The sequence below is a fragment of the Trichoplusia ni genome, chromosome 6 (genome assembly GCF_003590095.1).
Source record: "Trichoplusia ni isolate ovarian cell line Hi5 chromosome 6, tn1, whole genome shotgun sequence".
NCBI classification, from domain to species: Eukaryota; Metazoa; Arthropoda; class Insecta; order Lepidoptera; family Noctuidae; genus Trichoplusia; species Trichoplusia ni.
The window spans coordinates 12329554-12355380 of record NC_039483.1 but is presented as its reverse complement, the minus strand read 5'-3'; the positions used below and the strand labels follow the sequence as shown (position 1 = coordinate 12355380).

Below are 25827 nucleotides of genomic sequence, written 5' to 3'. Positions count from 1 at the left end.
TATCCCGGCTTCCGGATTGTAGACCATAATTAATCATCGTTACACCGACAGCAAACAAATTTACAGGATATTCATACATATCCCCAATAGACTGATAACGAAATACCCTTTGCCTTGCCCGGTAAATAAAGTTATATTGGAAGTTTGAATGGCCTGAATATTTGATTTGAAAAGGGAAAAAGTCAAGTAAAAACAGGATACAGATTAATTGGAATAGTGAGACAGCGGCAGGTTCATCCCTTTAGCTGGAGGATTGATTAGACGATGTTGGCAGGGTAATTAATTAGACGCATCCGGCAGAATTCTTCCCACTTTTTGCTTTCTCGGTCGCTTTGATTGAATTTTTCACTTCGTAGCGAATTTCGGCAGTCTGAAGTGATGTATTGACAGCTAATTAGCGCCGAAATGAATGTTGAAGACCGCAGGAAGTTTTATTGGACGACCCGACAAGTTTGGATAAGGAATAGGGGTTTACATTTCGCTATGAGTTAATGTAAAATTAGGGGCTGTGACAGAAAAGTTGAGAACCTTTCGTGACTCGTGATATGAATACGTTATCTCGTATGTTTAGCATATTGCACAACTAGAAGAAGTAGTTTTGGTAAGAAAATCAAATATAGTTTTTTGTTAGACCAATAAGATTTTCTATTGAGTTTAATTTTTATCAGGTTGAATTTACAAGTCTCAAGTTGTATATTGATTGGTGATTACTGGTAGATGAAAATTTAACTTACGTTTTCATATATGGAAATATTAACAAACCTGACATTTCCTATACCGTAGGGAGTCGAGAAGAATGTGGATAAAACTGTGGATGTAGTCAAAAAGCAGAAATTTAATTATGTGGTTTTACGCTTCTTGCTGTGAAATTTTGAGTGCGTGCCAACTTGAAAGCCATATTTTATATCGTCAGCTGTTTACAACCTTTTTGCGTAACTCGTATTTCTTCCACTAAACAATAACATTTTATTTAACATTTTTTCGTATAGCAACCTCCTTACTTTAACAGATGAATAAAAACCTAATAGAGAAAAGCCTATTGACTTGTATGAGGTAGTAAGTATTCGTATTGGGATAGACAATACATTGTTCTTGTCTTACTTACTTTGATGACTGTAGGACAACGGTCTGAGTATTACGTCCACTTTGTTTTCGAGTAAACAAGGTAACGTACTAACAAATAGTACAAACAAACAAGGTATCTTTATCCGTGTAAATAAGATTGTGTGAACAATTATCTTTGTATGTGATCACTAAATACTTGGCACTGATCCACATAATGAAATATACTCGATAAGGTTAATAAACAGTGTTTATTGTTTGATTTTATTTATTCTGCGAGAATATTGTTGATTGTGTTCACAGCTTTATGACGCGTCAAAAGTACTCAAAGTGCAATACCGGGATTTGTCCCGCTATTGTATAATACTTTTAAATAAATTATGCTTGGCTTGAATAACCGAGACTGGGACGCTTTTATTTACTTTTCTGCACTATGTGTTCAGCGATAAATCATATGGAAGTTACTTAACCATGTTTGACACGAAGAATACTTTGACATTCGTAAAAAGGACTTATGCGAATTGAAAGTGATATCTGCTTTTTTTATTTATGTCACAATTAACATTACGTTGACAAAAGGTAATTAAGTTTTCATTAGTTCGGTATGACTTAGAATATTTAGCAGTATATTTTACAGATATTAGGGACAAAATGTTACGCTAATGGAACAACCTGATTTATGTGTTCAAGCCACACCCTTCCGGAAACCGTTTCATGTAGAAAGTTGAAATTTGACTTAGCCGCAGGAAGTGATGCCTTAATTACGGACGTGGATTACGAAAAGTTAAACTTTAATTCGGAAGTGGGCAAAGGAAATGAATATACGTTTTTCCGAGGCGTGTGGGGAATAAGAAACAAGCTCGAAAACTCAACTTTTCATTTTAATAAAGAAGTAATTATTTTAAATATGGAAATTTAAACAAAAGGATCGAATGTCGGAGACTATGAAAATTTTATTTTACAACACATAACACGAATTTCGTTATTTTTTGTTTCGTCTTCTTTATCATAAATTTACAAGAGCATAATTAATTACTCAAGGACTTGGCTTTTAGTAGAAAACCTGACCTGGTTTTTAAAGGACGGTTGCTATAAGGAATGGACGAACTTTCTAGTTAGATATTCTCTTAAAAACTCGTTTTTTTGGTAACAGACCTATGCTTTTTGATATCATTTTATAAAATGTTAAAAAAAACTTCTTCGCTTGTTAGACAGGTGTTAATTCTAGTTTCAAGTTTTTAATATATTTTTCTGCCTTAAATATTGCTAGTCATTTTCATCAGCTCATTATTAGATTATTCAAAATTGTATCTACAATTCTGACGATGGATAGTTTATTATAGTAATATAATCTATCCTTGGTTTCAGCTACCAAAGCTTGATGGCCATGATGCTGACAATGACACGTGAAAATCGATACTTTGATCAGTGCCGCAACTGTGATACTGTGATCATGTCTTTGTCTAGTCTCACAAAGCTCGAATGGTAATCTGGATGGCAATATCTTAGTATATTTAATAGATATCATATAGTTTTACCTAGGTAAAAGTGTGTTGTGTATTGTCGTACCTCAAATCAAGATTGTTTGTTAGTCGTTCGATCAATCAATCACTATATCTGTCATTTGATCTCACTACAATTTAAACAATTGAATCACAAAGAAACAAGGATGAAAGGTGTGGATTTAAAACTGAATTAAAAAAAAAAACAAAAGAAAACAAAACCGCAACGCATTTTCTCTTGCTTTCTTTTCCGCATCGGTTCAAACTCCTGATTCGGAAAACTAAAAATTGGATTGTGTGTGTTTCCAATAGTAAAGTGGTGCGAGCTCACGAAACTGGGATAGGTCACGTCACTAGAGGCGTTCGTTCAATCAATGCGAATTCAAAAGTTTGATGGGACGGGTCCTTCCGTCGGCGTCGATCCAACTTGGTTTATGGAGATGCCGTTATCGAAGAGTATCGTGTGGAGAATCAGTAGCTCGTGTTTCATGTATCTACGAAATGTCTGCAAGTGTGTTGGATAGGTACAGCGATTCGACCAGACTGAAATGAACCAAGCTTATTTCTTGCTTAATTGATTGTTCTTTCATGATATCAAAACGTTTGTTGAAAAAGGTTGTTTGAATTTAGAAAACCTTGATGTTGTAGGTACGTTTTAATATTATTTATACCAGTTTGTTAATGAAAAAATATTAAGATCTGTCAAGAGAAAAAAAAGAACTTTTTATTGGCAATGGTAATTTGGTAATCCCTTAATTGTTCGTATTTTTGATTAAAATGCTGGTAAAATTGGGAATTTTCAATAAGTAATGACACTCAAAAAATCTGTTAAAAACAATTTATTTAAAACATAGAAAGATAACTTCAAATCATATTTTCCTATCTATCACAATTTAAAAACTAAGTATTTTTATGATGTTTATTATCACAAACATACAAAATTGTAATGAAGAAAATCTAGACGGAAAAAAGGTACAATATAATCATTTTTGATATAGACAAATACTTGTCTTAATAATAATTAATTATCATTTCCCTATCACCTAATTAAGTGTCATTCACATTGCACAATAACTTATCAATACTTAAAAACTAATTGATATTCATACATTTACAATGATTTTGATCGGGGAAGTCCCGTCAAAACTTGAGCACAAAATTTAAAAAAAGACTTATCGTATCGTTGCATACAATAAGCGCGTTTCTTTTGTTTAATTTTACATACAAATCAAGAGTCCATACGTGGTCGTTGCCTCAATTTGTCTCTAACTTAAATGGATAGAGATCGTTTAATATAGTTGATTAAATTAAACACTACAGTTATTTCGTCGTCGTCTAGAACATGACTCGTGGAGCGGCCAGGGTCAATTCCCTTACTTTCGCTCGATGAATTTTGCCGGAGGGCGTAACGGGCATTGAATCCACGAAGACGATAGCACCGTTCAGTTTCTTCCCTTCCATGTTCGCTGCAACAATAAGTTTTCAATTTAGGTACAATGAAATTGTTTAGTTGAACGGACACACGTTAGTAATAAATTTGAAACGTGTGCAGTATGAACGGCGATAGATTGCGCCACCTGCGACTCTGCGAACTAGCCTCGTAGATACATAGAGTGTGACCTGAAGATTGAGAGCCTTGTAATGTCAATACACTGTAGGAAGAAATATTAGTAACTCAATGATCACCGGGCTGTTAATTACCAGCAAATTGGGCTTTTTAATATTATTATTTGAACCAAAATATTAACGCAAAATAAATTCCATTATGTGGTGGAACGAATTTTGTGAAAAGCGACACAATAATCTTTTATAATCCAATGGGTATGATTAAAATACCCTAATTTAGAGCAACGATTTCTGGTCACTTGTTTACGTAAATTACCTAAAATAATTTATATCTCGTTTAATATAATGTAAAATTACGTGGATGCCAGTTCAAACCGACGACTGTTAAAGAAGAAAATAATTTATCGTTGCGGACAATCGAATTTCGAGCGCAGGTGGGTGCTCTATAAACCCGGGTAACACATGCTTCGGTCAGAGCAGTGTAGGTGCGACGAAACGATAGCTTTAGCTATTATTGAAGCTTTGTTCTACTCTAGTTCTTAATTCTAGCTAATACATAAAAAGAGTCTGCGTGCTACTTTATTAAATATCAACCACAGAGATGATAGGACTTTTTTAAGCCGTTCATTATTTGAATCCAAATTGTATTGTACAGGCCGCAATAACCATCCAATTAAACGACTCATGATTGTCATTTTAAAACAGCAAAAACCGAGGGTCTACTCCAATCTCGACGCTTGTAAATAAACGAAAAAATTATTCCGAAAAATGTAAATCAAGGCTACGAGTGTATCAAACGAACCGAAGAGGGGCTTATACTCACTAATTCACTAAAAACAAATATTTCCATTACGTTGAGCCCTATGAGACAAGAACGTTTTGTTTTTGTTACATCTAAATTACAGAGCTGAATCAAAACGCGCGACGTCACCACGTCGGTTGAGCAAACAGATTTTATATTTCTGTCTCGATGTAGCTTCAAATTAAATTCGTTAGCCGCAGTTGTACGTTTATTTCACGAACGAATATAACAGCGTAATATACGGACCAACTGTTACAAGTAATTATGACATGCAGTGAATTTTCTTGAATCATCTAACGCAAGTACCTAATTTCAATTTCTTAACAAAATATTTGAGTTGAAATCAAGGAAACATTATTATCTTGAAGTTAGCGGTTAAAGTTTAAGTAAAGCATGTATTTTAAGTTTGAATGAGTATAAGCAAATGAATGAAAACATTATCGAAATTGTATATATAAATTTTAATCGTGTTCGAGAAGTGAGGCAACGCCCAAAGAATAAGATTACGTTTTGTAAGTAGAACAATGACATTTGGTTAACATAATTAAAGGATTAAAGCGATAAAATCGCTTGATCGGATACTCTGATTTCATAATCATTCGGCACTCATTATGATTCAAATGTTCTGTAATGTTCGCTCTATCTTATCGCTCATGGATATTGGTAGGTATAATGAAAAAAAAAATATATTAATTTATCAATCACATCCGATTTATAATGACGACAAATTTGATATCATGATGCGTCAAATAAAACTTCATCATTTAAAACGTTTTGTTAAACACACATAAAAAAATACGTTCTTAAGCTAAATAGCTAACAAATACGTACAATTTAAGAATTTATAGTATTTTTATACATTCTCTGGACGTATTTTCGGTTATATGTCCGCGAAAATCCGGCGGAATGCTTAACGAAACCTAGAATTAATGCTTTCGCAGTAGTTATAGTGAGGCAGTTAAGCTAACGAAATGGACGATAAAGGACGTAAATATTTTTATTTTCGCCTCAGCCGCAGCTTTTCGGGTGTAGTTATGGCCGAGCCCATTCGGTGGGTCTGTTTAAAGAACTATTTTAACACTCTGCGGGAAAGAGTTGTGTGCTCCCCGTTTGCTAGTTTGACTCTAACAAGTTAATCTTGTATGCATTTAACTAAAATATATGTGAATCGGAGACTTTAATTGTTAGATTTACATTTTCAAGCAACAAATTCTCGAAGCTAAAAGTAGTACTAACCAGCAAAAAGTATTCGTATCGTTTCACAAAGAAAAGTGATTCAGTTTCAACGTATTTCAAAGTCTAAGCAGCGTACTATAATTTAATAATAGGTAATATCACGCCTGTTTACCTCTAAGCAGGTCGGCTAACTCCTGTGCGTCAACTTTGTCCCCGTTTCTCCTGAGCACGGCGGCTACAGGCAGCTCCATGTAGTTAGGGTCGGGGATACCGACCACGCAAGCGTCGGACACACTCGGATGACTTTTCAAAATTTCTTCCATTTTCAAAGGTGAGATCTATAAGAAAAAGTAAACTAAAGTAAGTAACAGAAAAACATATTGATTTGGTACATACTTTTCGTGATGAACTATTTACACACCGTCAGAGGTCTTTTGTTATCTAGGGATGTTTGTTTTTAAGATATCGAAAGATTATGAAAATTTCTACGTCATCGTTCGTAGGTATGTAGGTACGCAATAAATTGAATGATTGATCGAAGTGTTTTCTTTTAACAAGGACAGCAAAGATCTAATTATGATAATCTATTGCAATAACATGTAAAACATTTCATTTATCAGTCCAATTCTATTCAATTCGTACAAAAGATTCAGAATACATTTTTCCTGTGAAAGGAGATTTAGTTTTCTCTCGTCGCATATCAAGCGACTCGAGACAGTGCTTTTCCAGGATGAAACAGAGCGTTACAGAAATAAGTCTAGCAAGTTTATGCTGACTGAACTTGCGCCTTTATATAACCTAAATTTTTTGAAAAGCCTTTGAACGCTACTTAATTTTAAGTGGGCTGCCTCATGCTAACTCTGTCTCTCTAAGATCTTCTCATATTAAGTTCAGAATCTGTTTGAGGGGTACCAAAGTCCTTGATAACGTATCTCGCTTGAGCGTTGCCCGCCATTGTAATTTTAATATCTTCGTCCGGCATTATGATTTAATTTTCTTTGTTCATTTTTGTTTATCGAAATCATTTTGTTTTTCCTTCGCAAAAGGGAATCAGATTAGCAAACTTATTAATGTTTTTGATTAGCAAACGTTATTACGTTCTCGTTATGCAAATGCGAAATGATGAAAGAGGATTCTTACCAGGAATCCGTAGTGCTTAATTAGCAGCCTCTTTCGCTCGACGAAGTAGTAGAAATTATCTTTGTCTTTGTAGAACATGTCTCCAGTCCTCACCCATCCGTCCTCTGTGATCATCTTCTTAGTCTCCTCCTCATTGTTGAGGTAGCCCTAGTAATAAAAAAAACAGATGGTATTAAGACCCGTGACGATAATTAACATAGATAAGTGAAACGGATGCCATAGATAGTAATCTTTTTAAAGTTCTTGGGTAACTAGAGCTGGTTCGAATTAAATTTACCGCCAACAGAGTAGGCGACGAGTAGACAGTAAGTATAGAGTCTTTCAGCACATTCTAACAACTTTAAATCATCAAATCATGATCAAAAAACGGAGTGCTTGGGTCCAAAACTAGTCGGGAGATTAGGTGTAGGTATAGTGCAAGTGTTTTACTACCAAAACGACATTTATCATTGAAACTTTCGCACTCTAAACATATATTTTCTTATCGTGATTTAAATAAATCCTAAATTATGATGACATAAATCAATAATAGGCTTAAGATAAGGCGTGTAACATCGAATAATGACGTCATTAGATACGTATTTCAGGCTGTTTAATGATATGACTTAAGATTTTCTTGTCAGAGTTTTTGTTTAATAAATTTTGGGAAATATATTTTGTATATTTTATGAAGTAGCTCTAGAGTAAGGGTAGTATAGAGCGAAGGTAAATTATGAATGTGTTTTCATCCTTAGGGCATTATCATCCGCTACCCGGCTTAACTAACAGTTTACCTTTTTGGGGATTGAGTTTATGAAAATCATTTTTTCGAATAATTATGTTGTTTAGTATTTTTTGAACAGTGTCGTTAATGTTAATAGTTTAAATATTAAACATAATTAGCTAAGCCCACGGTTCCGCCGGCGTTCTTTCGAACAATTTTGAAAGAGGACCTTAAGCAGACCGAAGATTGGTCTCGTGAAGTAATGGGTGTAAAAAATCTAAATATAATAAAAATCTTTAAAATTTTCATAATTTGAATGAATCATTCATAAACATTTATTAATATGTGTAATTACCGTAAAGAACGAGTTGCCCCTGAGCCATAGTTCCCCAGTCTGGTTGGGCTCCTCCAAAGCTCGGCCCTCTTCATCAGCAATCTGAAATTAAACGAAACGTTAATCAAATAAATCGAGTCAAACATCGTTTGAAACATTTATTGGCCGGCAGCTTTCATGAATAATTAAAAACACGAATATTTACACTAAAATTAGGGTCAGTTACTGACCTAATTTTTCTCTTGCACCTATCTAAATACGTTTCTTTACATTTCATTTTTAATTCTATCAGTTTTTCTATATTGCAGTCACATACGAACGGCAAAGTAATATAATAAATGTTCCAGATACAATTCATTTCTTTATATTCAAAGTATTAGATCACCTCCACAATAATAAGATACGAAATAAAGCAATAGTATTATACGAGTGAAAATCTCTCGAAAACATGCGCTAATGAAGTAACATGTGCAGATAATACAAGAGGAATATATCTTTCGCATTAATACTTCCCATGTCAAAGAGCTTTAACATTTAGATCTGGTTTTTTTGAACTATTTAATGTTTAACCTAACTTTACATTATGGTCTTGAGAGATTATTTCTAAGGTTTTGTTCACTTACCTTGAATTCGTGTTTGGACAGGGGTTTGCCCGTGGATCCGAATGGCGTGTTATCATCGTAATCGAAGATTGGCGCCAACAGCTCCGTCATACCGTATACCAGGAATAGGAAAGCGGGACATACTTTCTAAAACAAAAGACAGGCTGTCAAAATATGTGTAAGCCTTGGCTTTCAAACTTAAAGTAGATACCTACTGAAAAATCTCTCTTCCATAGGCGGAAGTGATAACCCTAGAGTAGAAGAGAGAGAGCGAGAATCGTATTAAAAAATTGTTGGAAAAATTTGGACTTTCTTCAACGTTTTCTAAGTAAGACTAATAGACTTCAGAACTAGGATACTCACTCTGAACCTGTCAATTAAAGATTTTTCCATAGCACTGCCGCCAATAGCAATGATCTTGAAACAACTCAAATCGCATCTGGTCTCAGCTAGATCGAGGAATTTCTCCAGTAAATAGGGTGTGAATGCTGTCGTAGTTGGCTGTAAGATAAAATATTAATCAGGTGTAAATATCGTGTAGATGCAGGTGTAAATAAGTGTTATCGTAAATATGATTTAATCGGTTATTCTAGCTCTAATTACCCTATATGTGGCGATAAGTTTGATTAGCCTCTCAGGTGTCAAGGTTTCCGACGATTGGATCCTTGTGATGCCTTTCAGTATGCACGCTATGAAGTATATAAGTGAGGACACCCATTGAAGAGTCGCCATCGCGAGACACGACTCCATGTGTTCCGGGAAAGGAGACCTGCGAAACAAAATGATAAAATATTTATTTTATTGTCATTAATAATATATATAATATATATAATATAATAATAATATATCCTGAGACAACTCACACACGGTTATCTGATCCCAAGCTAAGCAGAGCTTGTGTTATGGTAACCAGACAACTGATAAACTTACTTATATATTTCTAAATACATACATATTATAGATAAATTACACCCAGACACCAGAACAAATGATCATGCTCATCACACAAACCTTTGTCCTGGGCGGGAATCGAACCCACGACCTCCGGTATAGCAGTCAGGGTCGCTAACCACTAGACCAACAGGCCCGTCAAATTCATTGGAAATGATTTGACTGAAAAGAAAAAGTTGAAAGCACTAACACAATTTTTCAAAGCAAATTCATAATTTATCTTGATTGGCAAAAATACTGTTACTATACCAACATAAAATGTTTGATGTGTGTGGCGTTGTCCCCAAGGGTGATGCCCAACTATAATTAAACAACTCAACTACGAGTACTACCATTAATTTACCGATACGAGACGTTACGAACTAATAGAAGTTGCTCTAAATTCACAAACTTATTTACTACAGTTACAGTTTTCAGAGCAGCCACTGGCTGGAACGAATTTATTAACAATATTATATTGAACATTGACAGTAGCAGTTTGATCGAAATAGTTCAGTACATTGCAATACAAGTCGACCTAGAACCCTTTGTGGAATTAATTTAAATTAAGATCATATTGAAACCAGAGGAATGCTTCGGAAACAATACAACCCAATCAATGAACAAGCTTTGTGGAATAGGTTACGGAATGATATTGACATCATTCCAAAATCAAATGATAAATAGAATAATTACTTTTTTAAAGGCAAATAAGATTAATTGCAATTATTATTTTTCCGTACATTACTCGCATGACATGTGTTTCCTTTGCATTTTTTGCTTAATTAAAATTTAATTCAAATATCTGGATTTGCTCTAGCCAATGTGAATGATAATTATTACTACCTTACGTTAAAGATTTATGAGTACATTAAATATGGTATACGGTCGTTAGACAAATTAATAATTCAATTACTGATGTTGGCGACCGTTATAATCCGAAACACCTAAACTAATCGGCCAGTCGGTTTGCAAAGCCACGGACTTTGATTTCTATTTATTATTTACAGCACTACTGATTTGGCGTCCCTTTTCTGTTTTATGTAAGGAGAAACAAGATCATTTGTTTTTTTATATTAAAGATCTTTTTCCTACGTCGTGTTGTATTTAAGAATTTAAGATACTCTTCGTTTTTTAGATATATACTTATATGTTAAAACTCCGGTTTTAGTCTGACCTATTGCCCGTTTATTACGCTAAGGAACACAGAGAATCATTTTGATAGAACTCCATAGAGAATAAGCTTGAAACCGAAATCATCGTTATTTCATATCTAGGAGAAAAGTGGATGAAGCAACAAGCAATTCCAGGAGGAGCAATGATGAGCATGTATATCAGGCTAACTTATTGCCTATGCATATCAGAATTATCAGAAAATTACATATTAAAACAGTTGCTGGAATTTAGACCTGCAACTATGTACATAATAATTCACCTTTGTTTAGTCCTAGCTACCGCATTAGGTTAAGTAACCTGTAATGGTAGATTAGTGTGATAATTAAATAAATAAATAAATAAGAAATAAATAAGATTATTGAAATGTGTGATAGCTAATATTAAAGTTTTAATTATAAATATTATTTGTACTCACCACCACGATAGAAGTGCGTTCAGTAATCTTCCGTAAGGAATGATCGCTACTTTAGGCAAGCCTGTGGTCCCACTGGTGAGCATCAGCCACGCAGTAGCTTTGCTCTGATCGATATCAGCTGGCCTAGAAATATTAAACACAAAAATCAAAATCTAGATCACATGTATTACAACGACACGTTTTAAGTAAAACGTTCCAAAAACGATCAAAAATTTTATTCCAATAGAGAACTAGCAAGAAATTCCATGAGTCTTAATAAAGATACATATATAGATATGTATAGTCTAAGTCTTTAATAATATAAGATTAAAATTGTGTTAGTCAATATTCAATGACCTTATGTCTCGTTATTGCGCTATTTAGTTCAATCTTATCTTAATCTCAAACAAGTAGACTAATTTTGTTTTCGTAATACTAATATTGATGTTATCGTAATATTTATTATTAATATAACGTATATACGCGTATTATTTTATTGTTTTTGAATGATTTGTTTTCGTTGTGTTAGAACCTTATTACGTGATTTTTTTAGAATATAATATCCTCGAAACATTTATGGGGTTCGATGAGGCTGAAAGCCCCTTATTAAAAGCAGACAAAAACATTTATCGTTAAACATTGAACATTTTTTTAGTTCTTTTTATTTAGATTGCCTTACCTGTAGTTAATGTGGTGTCCATTGTGCTTCAGACTGAAGGATTTCAAGTCATTCTGGGGATCATCAAATGTGACAATTTCTCCATGTTGTATGTTGGCCTTAAACGCATTTACGACCTTTTGTTCGCAAGACTTTTGGCAGAAAACCATTTTAGGATGAATATCGCGGAAAATGTCAATCAGGTCGTCTGTGAACAAAATATTATTGAAAATTATTTAACCATATTAAATTACATGATTAATTTTTCAGGATCTTGGATTGAAGATGTACTTACTTGCACCAATTGTAGGATCCATAGCGCACATTGTATAACCGCCAAACTGACAAGCGTAGTAAGGAATGCAAAGGTCCAAGTGGTTATGTCCCATAATGATGACGACCTCACCTGGCTTTAAGCCAGATTTAGCCATGGCGCTAGCCAGGCGGCAGCTGCGTTTAGCCACCGAGGCATTGGTTTCGCTCTCGCCAGTCGCAGCGTCGATCTAAAAATGATTTCAACAGAGAATTTCAAGACAGAACGCAACGAGAGAATTAAATTATAAGTATGACGCATAAACTTTTGATCGAGTAATTTTCCTTATCGATTTATCAAATCGTTTGGTTTTATTCAATCGATACAATCTTAGAGATGAAAATCTCAGAAAAATGTATGCATATGTTGTATGATGCATGTCATGATTACAGTATCTATTGATTAAAATGATATCATTTTTTATGAAACTAGCGAATGGTAACGAAATTTGTCCTTTTCACTAGTAAAAATATTTTCTTTCCTCTTCATTTTATGAAAAGTTAAATAATAAATATGTGTCTATGTATCCGATGTACAATAACCCCCATCTGACTGAGCGAATACTGTTTAAATAGGTCATAACGCCAAACTCAATGATTCGCGGGTGCATATAGGTATTTCACGTAGGACAAACATCTATTTGATCCACAAATGTTCGTGGCTCCGAGCTAGAGTCTCTTATGCAAGTGACTTGAATGTTTGTAGAACCCCAGCGACACAAGGATTAAAATACAGCGCAGAGGTTGTTTATTTAAAAAAGTTTTCAGAAAAGTTTACAATTGAGTTTTTACAAAAATATTCTCGATACAAACGTGTCGATTTATTCTTTATTTTGGTTACACAAATGCAATATGTGTGAAGTTTATCTAACTGGGACCACTACGAACGACTACTAGGTCAAATGAACAAATAGTTTTCTTTGTACGTGACAGTCGCGGGGGTGTTAACTATGTACGCGAACACGTTTCCTCCACTGACTTATTTCTGTTTGCTTTCGAATTATTCGTTTATTTTTAAATTTACTTTTATGTACGTGGTACGCTGTAAGTTTTGTCGTTACACTTCACCGAAGTTGTACCGTAAAGCACGGAGTTTATTACTTTCGAGTTAAATGTTAAAAATTGGCGCTCTTTGTATTTATGAGTTTCTTAGGTTTTAGTTTGCAAAAAAATCAATTACGTATGATACTAATGTAAAAGAAAGAGACCTGACTTGGTATTAAATTTTATATTTCGTCGGCAGTGGCACATTAAGTGTCAACAAAAAATATAAAGAGTACAATTTACTCAAACATTAATTTATTAAAAAATAAGGTAAACCTAATTACATAAGTAAAATATTTTCAGTTTAAAATTAAAAATACGAGAAAAAATACCGTTCCTTGAGAGATCAAGTCAATATTTATAAAATTCACTCTTCATCCTTCCATTTATCCAAAGCGCACATAATTGACATACCTGACAGATGCCCTCGGGGTTGTCCTTGAGACCCTCCAAAGCGAGGTGTCCAAGATGTACCGCATCTTCATTGATACAATATCTCGCTGAGGCTAACTTCTTGAACCTTTTCACACGCTCCAAAATGCAATATTTGTCCGACATTTTAATTTAGTTTTAACACTTTTCGACACAAATTCGTCAAAATAGTCACACCGGTTTATAGCATAAGTGTAAGTTGACACCTACTAATATATTATAATCCTTTATCAGGCGCTTGAAGGCTTATATATATTCTCAAAATATTTTTTATCATGACTTTGATTACAGTACAAGCTGATAACAAAGTATACCTACTTTTATAATAATTATTTGTACAAGACATGATTTGTGATGATTGGAGACAGTTGTTTATTGCTCGCTTTATGAACCACAGAAGTTTAATAACGAGAATTGATATTAAGCAGTTACATGTATTCTTCTGGGAAAATAATGTCAGTTTTATTTTTTTACAACAACGAGTGTTCTCTCAGTGGTTTAAAACAGTTTAAAGGCTCTTGTCATTGGCATTGTGTTCTAAACTGGCTTCGGTTTCGAAGAACATCTGAATCTCAGTATTATCGTTGTTGAGGTAAAAATTTAATTTTCAAGCTACGTTAGTACGATATGAGGAAATAGCTCACAAAAAGTGTAATCAGCAGTTATATCTCCAAATTATTGGTATTAAATTAAAGGACGATAAATATTGTGACACTTGTGAATTTGTAGGTAGATAAATTAAGATAACTCGTTGACTAAACAAAATTTGACGAAAAAGTTAAGGAAAATATATATTTGATACAGTATTGCCACAATAAAATATTACGTGAATTTACAAGTAAATTGTTCGTACAAAGGACGAAGGAAAGTTTTGAATGGACTTCCGCACTGTTGCATTGAAATCGAAAGATCGGATACCATATTTTCAGATACTGAAGCTGAAAACTTTCGAGTAAGTTATGAATACTTTAAAGGATGCTGTAGTCAAACGACAACGATTGCTCTCAGCGTATTCTTGTATAAGAATAGAATCAAATAAGGTTGACTACTGTTTCTTGACTAAAATGAAACGTTAAGTACCAGTTCCATAAGGCAATATCTTTGTGAAACGGCAAAATCACAGTACAAAAAGTTAAAGGTCGCTCAATTTATCAATCAATCCCAAATTGATATTCAGAGAATTTCTATTGTAATTTGATCTAACTGCGGAAGGCAATAAAATACATTAACACGAAAAAGTTAACGCTTTGGTGTTGAACCTTTTTAGACTTTTTTTATTTTTAATTGAAACGATGAAACCTTTTTACAAAAATAGAAATAGAAAACCTTTTTATAAATAGAATATTCGCCTGTGAATGTGTGTGTGAGGATCTTAGGAATTGTGTAGACAGTTATTTGGGAACGATGTAGTTTAGGGTTGACATTAAGTCATGTGGCGTTAACTTAACAACAATAATTAGTCTCGACTGATGGTTCCAGTTTACGAGCGTGACGGGTATGTCAGCGCCGCTAACTTCAACCGTAATAGTCGGCAACTTAAAGAGCAGCTCAACATTACGTAGGGGCGTTTATTTGATCGTGACAACCCTAACTGCCAGCTATATCGATTATGATCGCGTATTACTAGTCACATTATTAGTAGTACGATTGACATGCTTATAGTCACCTTTAATAAGTTCCAATTAATGCTTACTTTAACGGTTGGTTGTGAACTTAAAAAGAAGCTCACCAAGTCACTGTACTGTTTATTTGAGAAAACTGTAAGAAAGAAAAATTAAATTCGATTCCAAACGTTCCATTTTAAAATTGATAATCCAAGTAAGTGCGAGTGTATAGATCAATACTTTAAAGTACCTGATCTCGCAAACTTCGTTGTTCTGGGCAGTTTTGTGAATTAGAACCATCCAGAGTGCCTCCCAAACGCACACAAAAAAGAACATTCAAATCTTTTGAGTTCAATTCGTTAAGGAGTTCAGTGTCATACACAAATACTTAAGATGAATATAAAGTTTATTTAAGTTTGTAACGCTATAATATATACTGACCCCAAAGAAAATATCTTACGCAGATTTAATAAAAAAACTGTAAACTATTACCAGAGAAGATTGCCTGTCGCATACAACTATAAAGTTACAAAAGAAACTTCTCGTTATCTAAGGAGCTTCATAAAATAAACTTAACAATTACCTACTTTCTGTTGCAGGTTAATAATTCAGGGGTGTTCGATGTTCCTTATTAGGGATGGAGTATTTACCTATTAGCAATAACTAACTCGGAAAGTGAGAGAAGATCAACAGTGGCTGATGCGCAGCACCAAGAATCGAACATAAAACTTTAATGAGTTTCGCCTCTCCTTGTTATCTTAGGCAGGTCGAACAAAGTTTAACGTTGTTCTGTTTATTGAACAGAACAGTTTGGCCACAACTCAATATGAAATTATGTTTAAGTTTTAATTACTGGCAGAACTAACTCCATTCAATTCGGAGTTCGGACGAAGCAAACCGTTTTAATGTAACGCAAGAACGTTTAGAGTAGATAATGTAACTCTTACGCCAGTATTGTTTCGTAGAATTTGATAAATTGTTTGTTTTCAGCTATAAAATTTTCCTACGATTATCTTTGATTGTTAGTATTATGTCATACTACTAGTTTTATCGCTTCTTATAATAGTATGAGTAACATTAGATCCGGCAATACACCTGTATAGTTTCGAAATGTAATTCGCTGATAATTTATTAAAGCCTAATCTGAAGTAGATTTGAATAAATCTTTGTTTGCGAATAAATCGGATTTATTAACGAGGTTTTAAATAATAAGCTAATAAGTAATTGTTCATTTCTTCGTATAGATTACGAGAATAAAATTGCTATAGGTACCTAAATCAGTCATTTACTCAGAATAGTTTTCCGTAGCAGTGCAGTGGCTTTGAAACTGCTTACACTTCTGATATTTTTACCCAAGAAGCCCATAAATGTTTTAATTAGTTAAGTTTTGTTTACCTAAGCGTAACTTCACTTTTACCGTTTAAAATCAAGTGAACGCACGTGGCGGCGAGGTGGCAGGGCGGGCGCCGACTCGAGTGGCGTGCTTGAATCACGACTCCTAAACACGCGGGAACGGAAAACGAATAAACTGCAAATGAAGATAAACTTTGAATGGCTGCTGGGATGATCAAAAGTTTTAATAAAGCCCACGCCAATTAGTCCGATAGAGTAGAAGAGCAGATGGCTTTTTTTTAACTCAACTAAAAACAGCTGATTTTGATTGGCATTAAACCATCTATGAGTTTAAGTCATCCAATCTATGCTACCGTCAAACGGTTTGATCATATCAGTCTGCCTAAAACACTCTCTGTGTTTATTTCACACTCTGTAGGGAGTATATAAGTGATTTTAATATTATTGAGTGTTGTTTTCTTATTCAGCTGTATCATGTACAGCGTATTTGCTTTTATTTTTTTTGTTCAATTGAGTTATCAAGACTAACTGGCATTGTCTTTTAAATATCTATGAATTTTCATAGAAAAATTATGAATTTTAAATTGCATCCAAATTATTCGATAAATGTTATAAAATATGATAAAAGTCGATATAAAAAAGCAAGTTCCGCAAAGATGTGCTTTCGTCACGAGTGGCGTGTTTAATTAATTACCTACTTAAAATCAAGTCCATATCACATGATTATAATTAAAGTTGTCGTTGGGAACTAAAGATACAGTGATATCCACGCCTCCGTCAACGGTTGTATCAAAAAATACATTAACATATCACGAAAGATTAGCAGTATAACCTCCCGCGGTGGTTGCCGGACTTAACGTGAATTACGATAGATTAACCCATCTACTATCTAAAGAAAGCATTCCACGATAATATATATATCCGTAATTACTAAGTTAACGTCATCCAAGTACGATTATTTGTTTAAATATCAATAATACGATATATTACGATAATTTATCTCGGTTTAAGAGACTGTGATTCCATGTGCTCAGTACCTACCTGAAGCATGTTGTATGGAACATGTATTGTTATTGAGTAGCTGGGTCAGGTGTACTAATATACCCCAAGTATCTTTTTAATACTATTAGATACAGTCATTATTTGATAGTGAGCACGATTAAGATAAATTTTGTCGAGTGGAAACTGTTATCCGTAATTAATGAAATTAACCAGGTGTACAGATTTTCAACTTAGGTCAAAAATCTTTTTCCGCCTTGTCTGAGCTTCGATCTAAATATGATGGAAAAAACGTCATCATTATACGTTACTTATATGAGTTTCACTGATTAACAGAATCTCTCCCTCTATTTGACTTTTAACTCAGTTGCACGTGGTGACTCCTGAGTTACCAACATACTTGTACGCCTGAATTGTCACCAGCCCAAGAGTTTGATGTCACAAGTTGTTTCACCTAAAATAAACTGAAATATATTCTAAAATCAATACTTGAAAACATTGATTTTCAGATCGAAATTACAAATAAACATATTATTATATATTCTGAAATCTGAATGATAAAAATGATTCAATAATCCGAATATTTTTTTTTTCGCTAATCTTATGGCTCCAAATGCGCGCTCACATGAATACTATCGCGATTTGCTCCGAGAATATTAACGATCCACTTACTGTAACTGTTCACTAAATTCACCTCCAATTTTTATGGTTTGCATCTCTCTAGGACTGTAGGTGAAAAAGAAGAAGAAATACCTAGGAAATGCACTATCCCGCTAAATAATCTTACAAGATTTTCTCAATTATCTTCAAGGCCATCATAGACTGTCAAAATTGTACGCAAATAATGCATGCATTTTCTTTTGACTCAACATTTACAAAATATTTTACTATTTCACCGAAGCAAGCCTAGTGTCTCTTGCAACAAACGGAACCGTTGCTTCACTAACAAATGGTTCCATGCCTGAGCTCTTACAGTTGGCTACACAGCCAAGGAACTAGTAAGTAGTAACACGTAATAATACTAGGAGTAAAAATACCATTTTATTACGTCATTCCTTTTCCATTTGGTAGAAGCTTATCTTATTACGAAGGTGTTTGTTAGCACAAGTCAATGTGAACCTTATTTCCTGTCCGAGAGCGAAAACCTCAGGGTTCGAGAGCTACTAAACAAATATACACAAAATTCGATTCATGTGCCTACGTCATAAGGGTATTTTCCGCGTGTTCACATAAAAGTTAATGTTAAGATTGCTGAGTAGTGAGCAAACCGGTCCAACTAACGTGCGTTCCTGTCGTGGAGCGAATATTGGCCGCCGTCCTACTTCCATGTGGAGCACGTAGGGAAAACAACGTCTCACAGACGTAGTTATCTACATAAGCAAACCCGACTCCGTTCTCCTACTAATGCTGCTTTTACAGCAATGGAGCTGGATTTTTTCGTTGCAGTAATTGGGATTCGGATCACAATTTGGCCTGTTTCACCACATACGTTGCTTCGAAATAACGCCTCAGTAAGTAAGTAAGCTAACAAGAAAAATATTTTGTGAGATGACTGGAAGTTTGTAGCCAGCCGCAGCCACAAATGAAAATTTAATGTTGTTGTATAATTTTGCGTTAAAATAGAGGAATATTACCGTAAACTCATTGTTCAACACAGTTAGTGCTTTAATGAAACATTGAGCGAGCAAATTGCTTTGAATCCAGCAAAGCATTTCCAATATTGACAATATTCATTGTTCTCTGACCTAAACATTTATAAGCTTACCTAATCATTGAAAGGTATTGCTGTAGCAGAACTTGTAGTACATTCACAAAAGTTTGCAATACATTTAGCAACAGTTTCGCCCGCAACCTTAGATCGCGACATTGTAAATTATGAAAGTTTCACCTGCATCCCGCGGCTACATTAGAACAAAGCGGAGTCGCCGCTCCTAAATAAACGGCTCCGGAACGTTGCAGCCAGCTCCGACTGCTATTTTCAATTTCAAATTTGCCTCTCCAACGACAATAGAATTGCACCATTTTATGTGAAAAGTTTTTGCGATCTGCCTTTATTCAGGTCATTGGAATTGTTAAAATGTTGAATTTTTTATCTTCATCGATGTATCAGGAATGCGGAAGCTACTTTTGCTTCGATTTATTTAGATGAATATGAAAATGTATTGGATCGGTTCCACGGGGATGTTACGGCGTGTTGTCTCGTTTGAGATAAATTGTTTGCGCAGAGCAGCATTCGAGTAATTTGAAGTGGCGCGGATGTCTGTGAAGGTGCGTGTCGCGGTGTCGCGCGGCAATTTCAGCGCGACGTGAGCTCTAATCACCCTCTTTAACCGGAGACTCACGTTCCCGACCGGGAGGAAACGTTTGTTTTAATTCCCCACAAATGCTTGTCTAATTTCAACGGATGTGTTTTGTTTAATTTCAAAGGATTATAATTGCCAAGACAAGGATAAGCTACGAAATCTTTGAATGTACGCTTTAAAGCATTTTGTTGTAGAGCTTTTTATCCCGAGGGAGCGTCTGTTATCCTTCTAATATTCAAAGGTCTGTTACAATGTTTACAAAGTAGCGATTACAAATACATTAGTTAATTTGTTTTCTGAATAGAATTTAATATTAACAATCTATTCGAAAACTATTACGTCGGGAGTATTTCGTCGCATCAGCGGCTTAGATTCCAATTGTTTATTTAGTTTAATGTAAATAATATGGTTTGTTTATCTCAATCATTTTCGTCGAAATATTGTTCTAGAGAATATTGAAAGCTGAACTCCTATTTATGTTTCGAAACACATCATACACGTTTAGGCGAACCTCGCTGGATTGTCTGTTTAGGTAAGCTTGTCAGCTAAATTGGAGGCTTTGTGGAGCTTTTGCACGTGGACGTTAAGTCGGCTACAATACTGTCGATACTGACTATATAAGACACGTGTATGTAGGTAACAAGAATGTGTAAGATACTTTACATATGTCGCTGTCTCACAACATAAATACAAAAAATATTTTTTCTTTAAGCAGTGAACTTATTTACTTATTGACATTAATTGCAATTTATAGTCCATAAAAATCAATCTACTTACATTTACGTATCCGCTAATTTTGCACACTTAAATAATAATGTACAAGAAATGTAATAGACATATTATTTGCTTTTAAAAGTGTAACTTATGGATTTTCCTGCCGGTTTTTGTACAAAGAAATGATATTTTAGAACCGTGCAAATAGAGTCATTTTTGTAGAATGACTAGTTCAAAAGTGCCTGAAAAATAACCTGAAAAAATATACCATCTAAATCTCCTGAGATAGTGTTAATACTTTAATAGCTTTAACCGCCGGTGCATGCTGTAAAATATTAGTTCGGGCTGCTACCATCTGGAATATTCTACCTCTTGGGCCCAGAGAATTGATTGCACAGCCGAGTGTAAGTGAGAGAAACCATAATACGTGTTGTGGGTTCGGTACCTGCTTAGGACAAGCATTTATGTGATCTACAAATGCTAGTTCTGAGTTTAGGTGTCTTGTGTATTATGACTTGAATGTAGCTGAAACACACAAAAACAAGGATAAAAAAAGAATACTTTTAAAATAACTGTCGGCTGATACAATGTATAAAGGTAAAAAGCTTCTAAGTAGAGACTATCCATCAGTTAGTTTGACAAAAAAATATATAAGGTCATGTTCTCGGATACCCGTTGTGCTGTCACTCCATCACAAAGACATATTAGTCTGTTAAGGTTGTTTTCATCGTAATTGATCCCTTGAGAAATGCAAATGCCTTGGAAAATAATCTGTCGGCTTACAATTACGTAACTGAGATTTACTTCCGCTTAGCTTAATTAGATCCTTAACGATACAACGATACCTTCGCTACAATATTTGAAATTATACGTATTCCTATTCACAGTCATTGAATTATGAAGAGCCTTTATTTAGGTTATATTTTTGGAATCAATGTTCTTACAGAAACCTAACATATTTGAGGCCTTTGTAGGATAATTAAAGAGGTGTTGTGTGGGAAGAAGATTCCTAATGCATATTTCAAGAGTATTATTTTCCTCTTAGTTATACGGATTCTACGTTACTAAGAAAAGAAGTTGTAGAAGCAAATCGGCATTCCGTAATGTAAATCTCTGGTTTCCAGTCAAATCGGCTAATTAACAAACATTCGAAGCTTAACCGTAATCCGCATTAACATTTACAAACACATAGTATTCGTAGAAATATACTTTAATGAGATATTATTGGAGCTGTGTAGTTACAAATGGGTATAATAATTGGCCACCCATATATCGGGAAAACCGCAAATTAATTGGATTAGATTGCGCACAACAATCGCAGTATGTCAGAGCGCACCCAATCGACGAAGCAATTACAAGGCTCCCACAAACACGGAACAAAATTTATGATGACATCAGAAATGAGAGAATTCACAAAAATAATCGAAGGGCCGACACAAAAATGATACAGGGTACGGATTATTTGTATTCGAAATGCGTTCATTGAGATACGTGCCTCGGAACTTATTATTGTTCCCATGAAAACTCCATTTTCAATTACTGTATTTGGTTACGCTCGTTGGCTGCGTGATTCGCGGAGTACGTCAAAATTTGAATCGGCACACACTGAAGAGCATACAGCGAGAAGTATTATGAACATTAATTTGCATGGACGTAGCATAACTCGTAATGGAATGCATTAATGTCGAGTGGGAGGTACACTGGCTCGCCGAAGAGCACTTTGTAGCAACTCGTTTCGAGCAAAAAACGTAGCGCAGACACGGATGTACCCTCAAGCCGGCCTTAAGTGCTGCTCCATGCTAACATGTCGGCCACTTACAAGCTATTTACTTTTTAAACCGCCTATTTATTCTGTAAAATATTGAAAACACGCTCAAATAAAATGAAAAAAGTCTAATTAGTTATCGGAAAATCTTATTGTAACAATAAATTACGTGATGTTGTAATGCACTTTTATTGTTTGCTGGAAAGAATATTATTGAAGAGAAAGGTTATAAAAGGAAAAAAAATATTGAACAATGAGCATTAGCTGCGAACAATTATTTTCCAGCTGGAATGCAATGAATTGTACGATCGAAACGTTTCCATTCACTTCTCGACTGAATTGTTTTATGAATAGCTACATAATATCGGCAAATCCCCTACGACCGAAGTACCATTATGAAATAATTTAATGTTAAAACGTTGTAGAAAAATCACGACATTAATTTGTTCATAGCATACTTTTTCCACTCGTAACTTTTTACTTATAGTAAAACCGTGATAATTGCCACACCTTTCATTATCAATCCATGTCTCTTGGTAAGGAAGTAAAATGACTTATTTATAAAATACACACTTCGTACACTTTTCGCACTTTGAACTTGAATTGAATTTCTTTTTATTATAAACTTGACTTTTCGTTTTGAGAAAAATTAAAAAAATATTTAAATTCAGAAAGTTTTTTTTTATCTAACTAAATTAATTTCTTCCGCATAAAATGAGAATGATATTTTTCCAAAAATATAATGCCCGTAATAAATCGGCTCGTCTTACTGCAAGGTATCTAAGTAAATGTAAATTCTAAATAATCTGAGTAGACAGAGATTGAACGGATACATCTATCACTCTCGGTTCGCTGCTACCAGATTTTGCGATAGCTACAAAAATAAATACTTGACAATTTAGCGACTGTATGTAGTCCTTTTACTGGAAACTTCCGATTTACGCAATCTTAATTGTCCGCTTTCAGAGGAGTTTATGCAACGCCATAATGGAGTACAAAGTTTTAAATAAAGAGCACTATGATAAAATTACCAAAGATTATAAATACTTCAACCTTCCTATAACTGGTCCAAACTCACATGCATCCTATGACAAAATATCATACAGTTTTCACTGCATTTGTCAAGGTTTTTCAAAATGTCTATAATTATTTCAAATTACTACAAAAGATATTTAATCTCTAAATTATAGACATTTCAGAGAATTCTCTCTTTGTAAGTGAGAATTGTTTTAGATAATTTAGTTGACAGCTGTAGAGCCAGTAGAGCCCCCGGATTAGGTTGGGGTCAGGATCCAAGATCAGCCATTCGTCTGTGTTAGGATTGACTGGCGATAGCCTTACTTTATTTCTTCATCCATCAAGATTACGAATATTAAAATGGACACGAATATAAAGTGAAACAAGACCTACGAATACTCCAAAAGTAATGTATTGTTTTATTGATCAACAATTGTACTGCAATTTACGTATCGCCTGTAGGTAAAAATTATTGTGTACAACATAATAATTGCATGAATAAAGATTCAATTTTTGATAAACATGCATCAGATTATCACGTTGAGTACGTGTCCCGGTACACAATACCATAAATCAATTTATGCCATGAATGAAAATTAAACTCCACCGCCAATTGTAGCATCGGCGACAATATGAATAAAATACAATTTTAGTTCTGCACCGACCGTACGATGTAAATATGCACTGAATTAATTTCAATCGTGCAATTTAAATATTGTTTTACACATTCAGGTTTTACAATTGAATTTGACTTATATAATTCAGTATTGCTTTGTTGTATTGTAACAAATATTTGAATTGAGCTGAAATATGATTAAGTTGCTTCCAGGAAATGCCTTCAAAGTTCAATTATGTTGAATGAATACGATGGTTCGTGTAACACCAAGAAATAATTATACTTGTATGAGTTTAATTGTAAATTTCTTTCAATTTATATCAATTATATTGATAACGATAGTTTTTATTATCATGAAACAAAATATCAGAGATACAAAATACCAACCAGCGTGTAAACTTCACAAACACTTTTCGAATTTCTTGTCTGAAGAGTGTAAATTTGTTTATGACGGATCTGTGGACACCAATACCAGTACGTCAGAAGTTTGAAGAGGTCATTGAGAAGCGACGAAGGCTGGCTGGCAGCTCGCGCGCCGCGTGACGTGATTAACCCACCCCTCGTCGACGGCCGCCGCTGTCGCCGTCCCCGGGGCGCGAATCCAATTTACCAACTTGTACCCTGTTATTGTGTCTGCCTCTGTTTGTGCTCCCATAAGAAAACTTTTCTTTATAATAAATAACCTGCGGTCTACGTGCTCTTGATATTAGTGAATTATAACCTGAAAATCCTCACCTGTTTACGAGCACATTTGAATCCAACAGCTGCTACCTATCAAAGGCCATCTATTTTATTGCATTTTTAGAATTAATTAAATCACGACCTTTGATAAGATATCACTAAACCTATTTACTTAAATAGGATTATAAGCATTTTCAATAATGATTATACACTTATCTATTAAGATGAATTATCACATTTTAAAATCCCCGGATGTCGTTCGTAGAAAACGTAATAGGCTAGTAACATTATTGCGCAACGAAGTGGTTCACTTCATCTCAGGAACCGCCAAGATATGAAACTCTATCTAAAGCGAATAACCGACGATTTGCTCAACAGGACATCCGGACTCACACGACGATAGAAGACGGGAAGTCTATAGGTCGGGCCATAATACGTACTTCACATAATATGTTTTGAATTTATACAGTTTCATATCTGCCATCTAGAAATGCATTTTATTTTCTGTCATAAAATCCACAAATATATTTTACGTAATAATGAATGTTCATTTAAAATAGGGAATTTAACCCAAGACTACATTTTTCAAAAGAAAGGTCGTGGAACGGGTTATGGAAAATATTTTAATCAAAAATGATTATTAAGAGAGTATCGTTAAGTATGGAGTCAATATCCCTGTGTATGGCTTGGTTGGATCCCTAATCTACATAATACTCCCGGCTACATATAAAACGAGAACTATAATTATATTGCGCAGCTTACACAGAAATCCGCATTATACAGAAAGATATTACTGATTACACATTGCTTATCCAGGACAGTCTTATTTTGTTATGATAATCACAGAAACAGATGCGGAGATTATTATACAGATTATATGGTCACATGGAATGTTTAGTATTAAGCATACGGGATGCTGTTTTGAATTGATGGAAAGCTTTT

At 34.4% G+C, this 25827-nt stretch overlaps 1 protein-coding gene and 1 long non-coding RNA gene across 2 annotated transcripts; one reads left to right on the top strand and one right to left on the bottom strand.

The window, feature by feature from the left end:
* Positions 1-3395: 3395 nt before the first annotated feature.
* LOC113494995 (luciferin 4-monooxygenase-like) lies at positions 3396-14048 on the bottom strand. The gene is made up of 11 exons (XM_026873549.1): positions 13816-14048; positions 12341-12548; positions 12067-12253; positions 11409-11531; positions 9491-9656; positions 9251-9388; positions 8909-9034; positions 8307-8387; positions 7249-7395; positions 6281-6446; positions 3396-4030 (listed from the first exon to the last, which is right to left on the bottom strand). The coding sequence occupies exons 1-11, from the start codon at positions 13957-13959 to the stop codon at positions 3900-3902; spliced, it is 1617 nt and encodes a 538-aa protein (XP_026729350.1). The 5' UTR covers positions 13960-14048; the 3' UTR covers positions 3396-3899.
* A 63-nt stretch (positions 14049-14111) lies between these two features.
* LOC113494996 lies at positions 14112-16714 on the top strand. The gene is made up of 2 exons (XR_003400690.1): positions 14112-14425; positions 16037-16714. It is a non-coding gene; the product is annotated as an uncharacterized LOC113494996 (long non-coding RNA).
* The last annotated feature ends 9113 nt before the right edge of the window (positions 16715-25827 follow it).

Bases quoted from the DNA above. Each gene is read 5' to 3' on its own strand.
- LOC113494995 (XM_026873549.1), bottom strand. From the start codon at position 13,959: ATGTCGGACAAATATTGCATTTTGGAGCGTGTGAAAAGGTTCAAGAAG. The intron at 9,035-9,250 runs GTGAGTATCCTA...CTTTTGTTTTAG, and splicing joins CTTTAATTGACAGGTTCAGA to AAAGTATGTCCCGCTTTCCT. The intron at 7,396-8,306 runs GTAATTACACAT...TTTTATTACTAG, and splicing joins GGGGCAACTCGTTCTTTACG to GGCTACCTCAACAATGAGGA.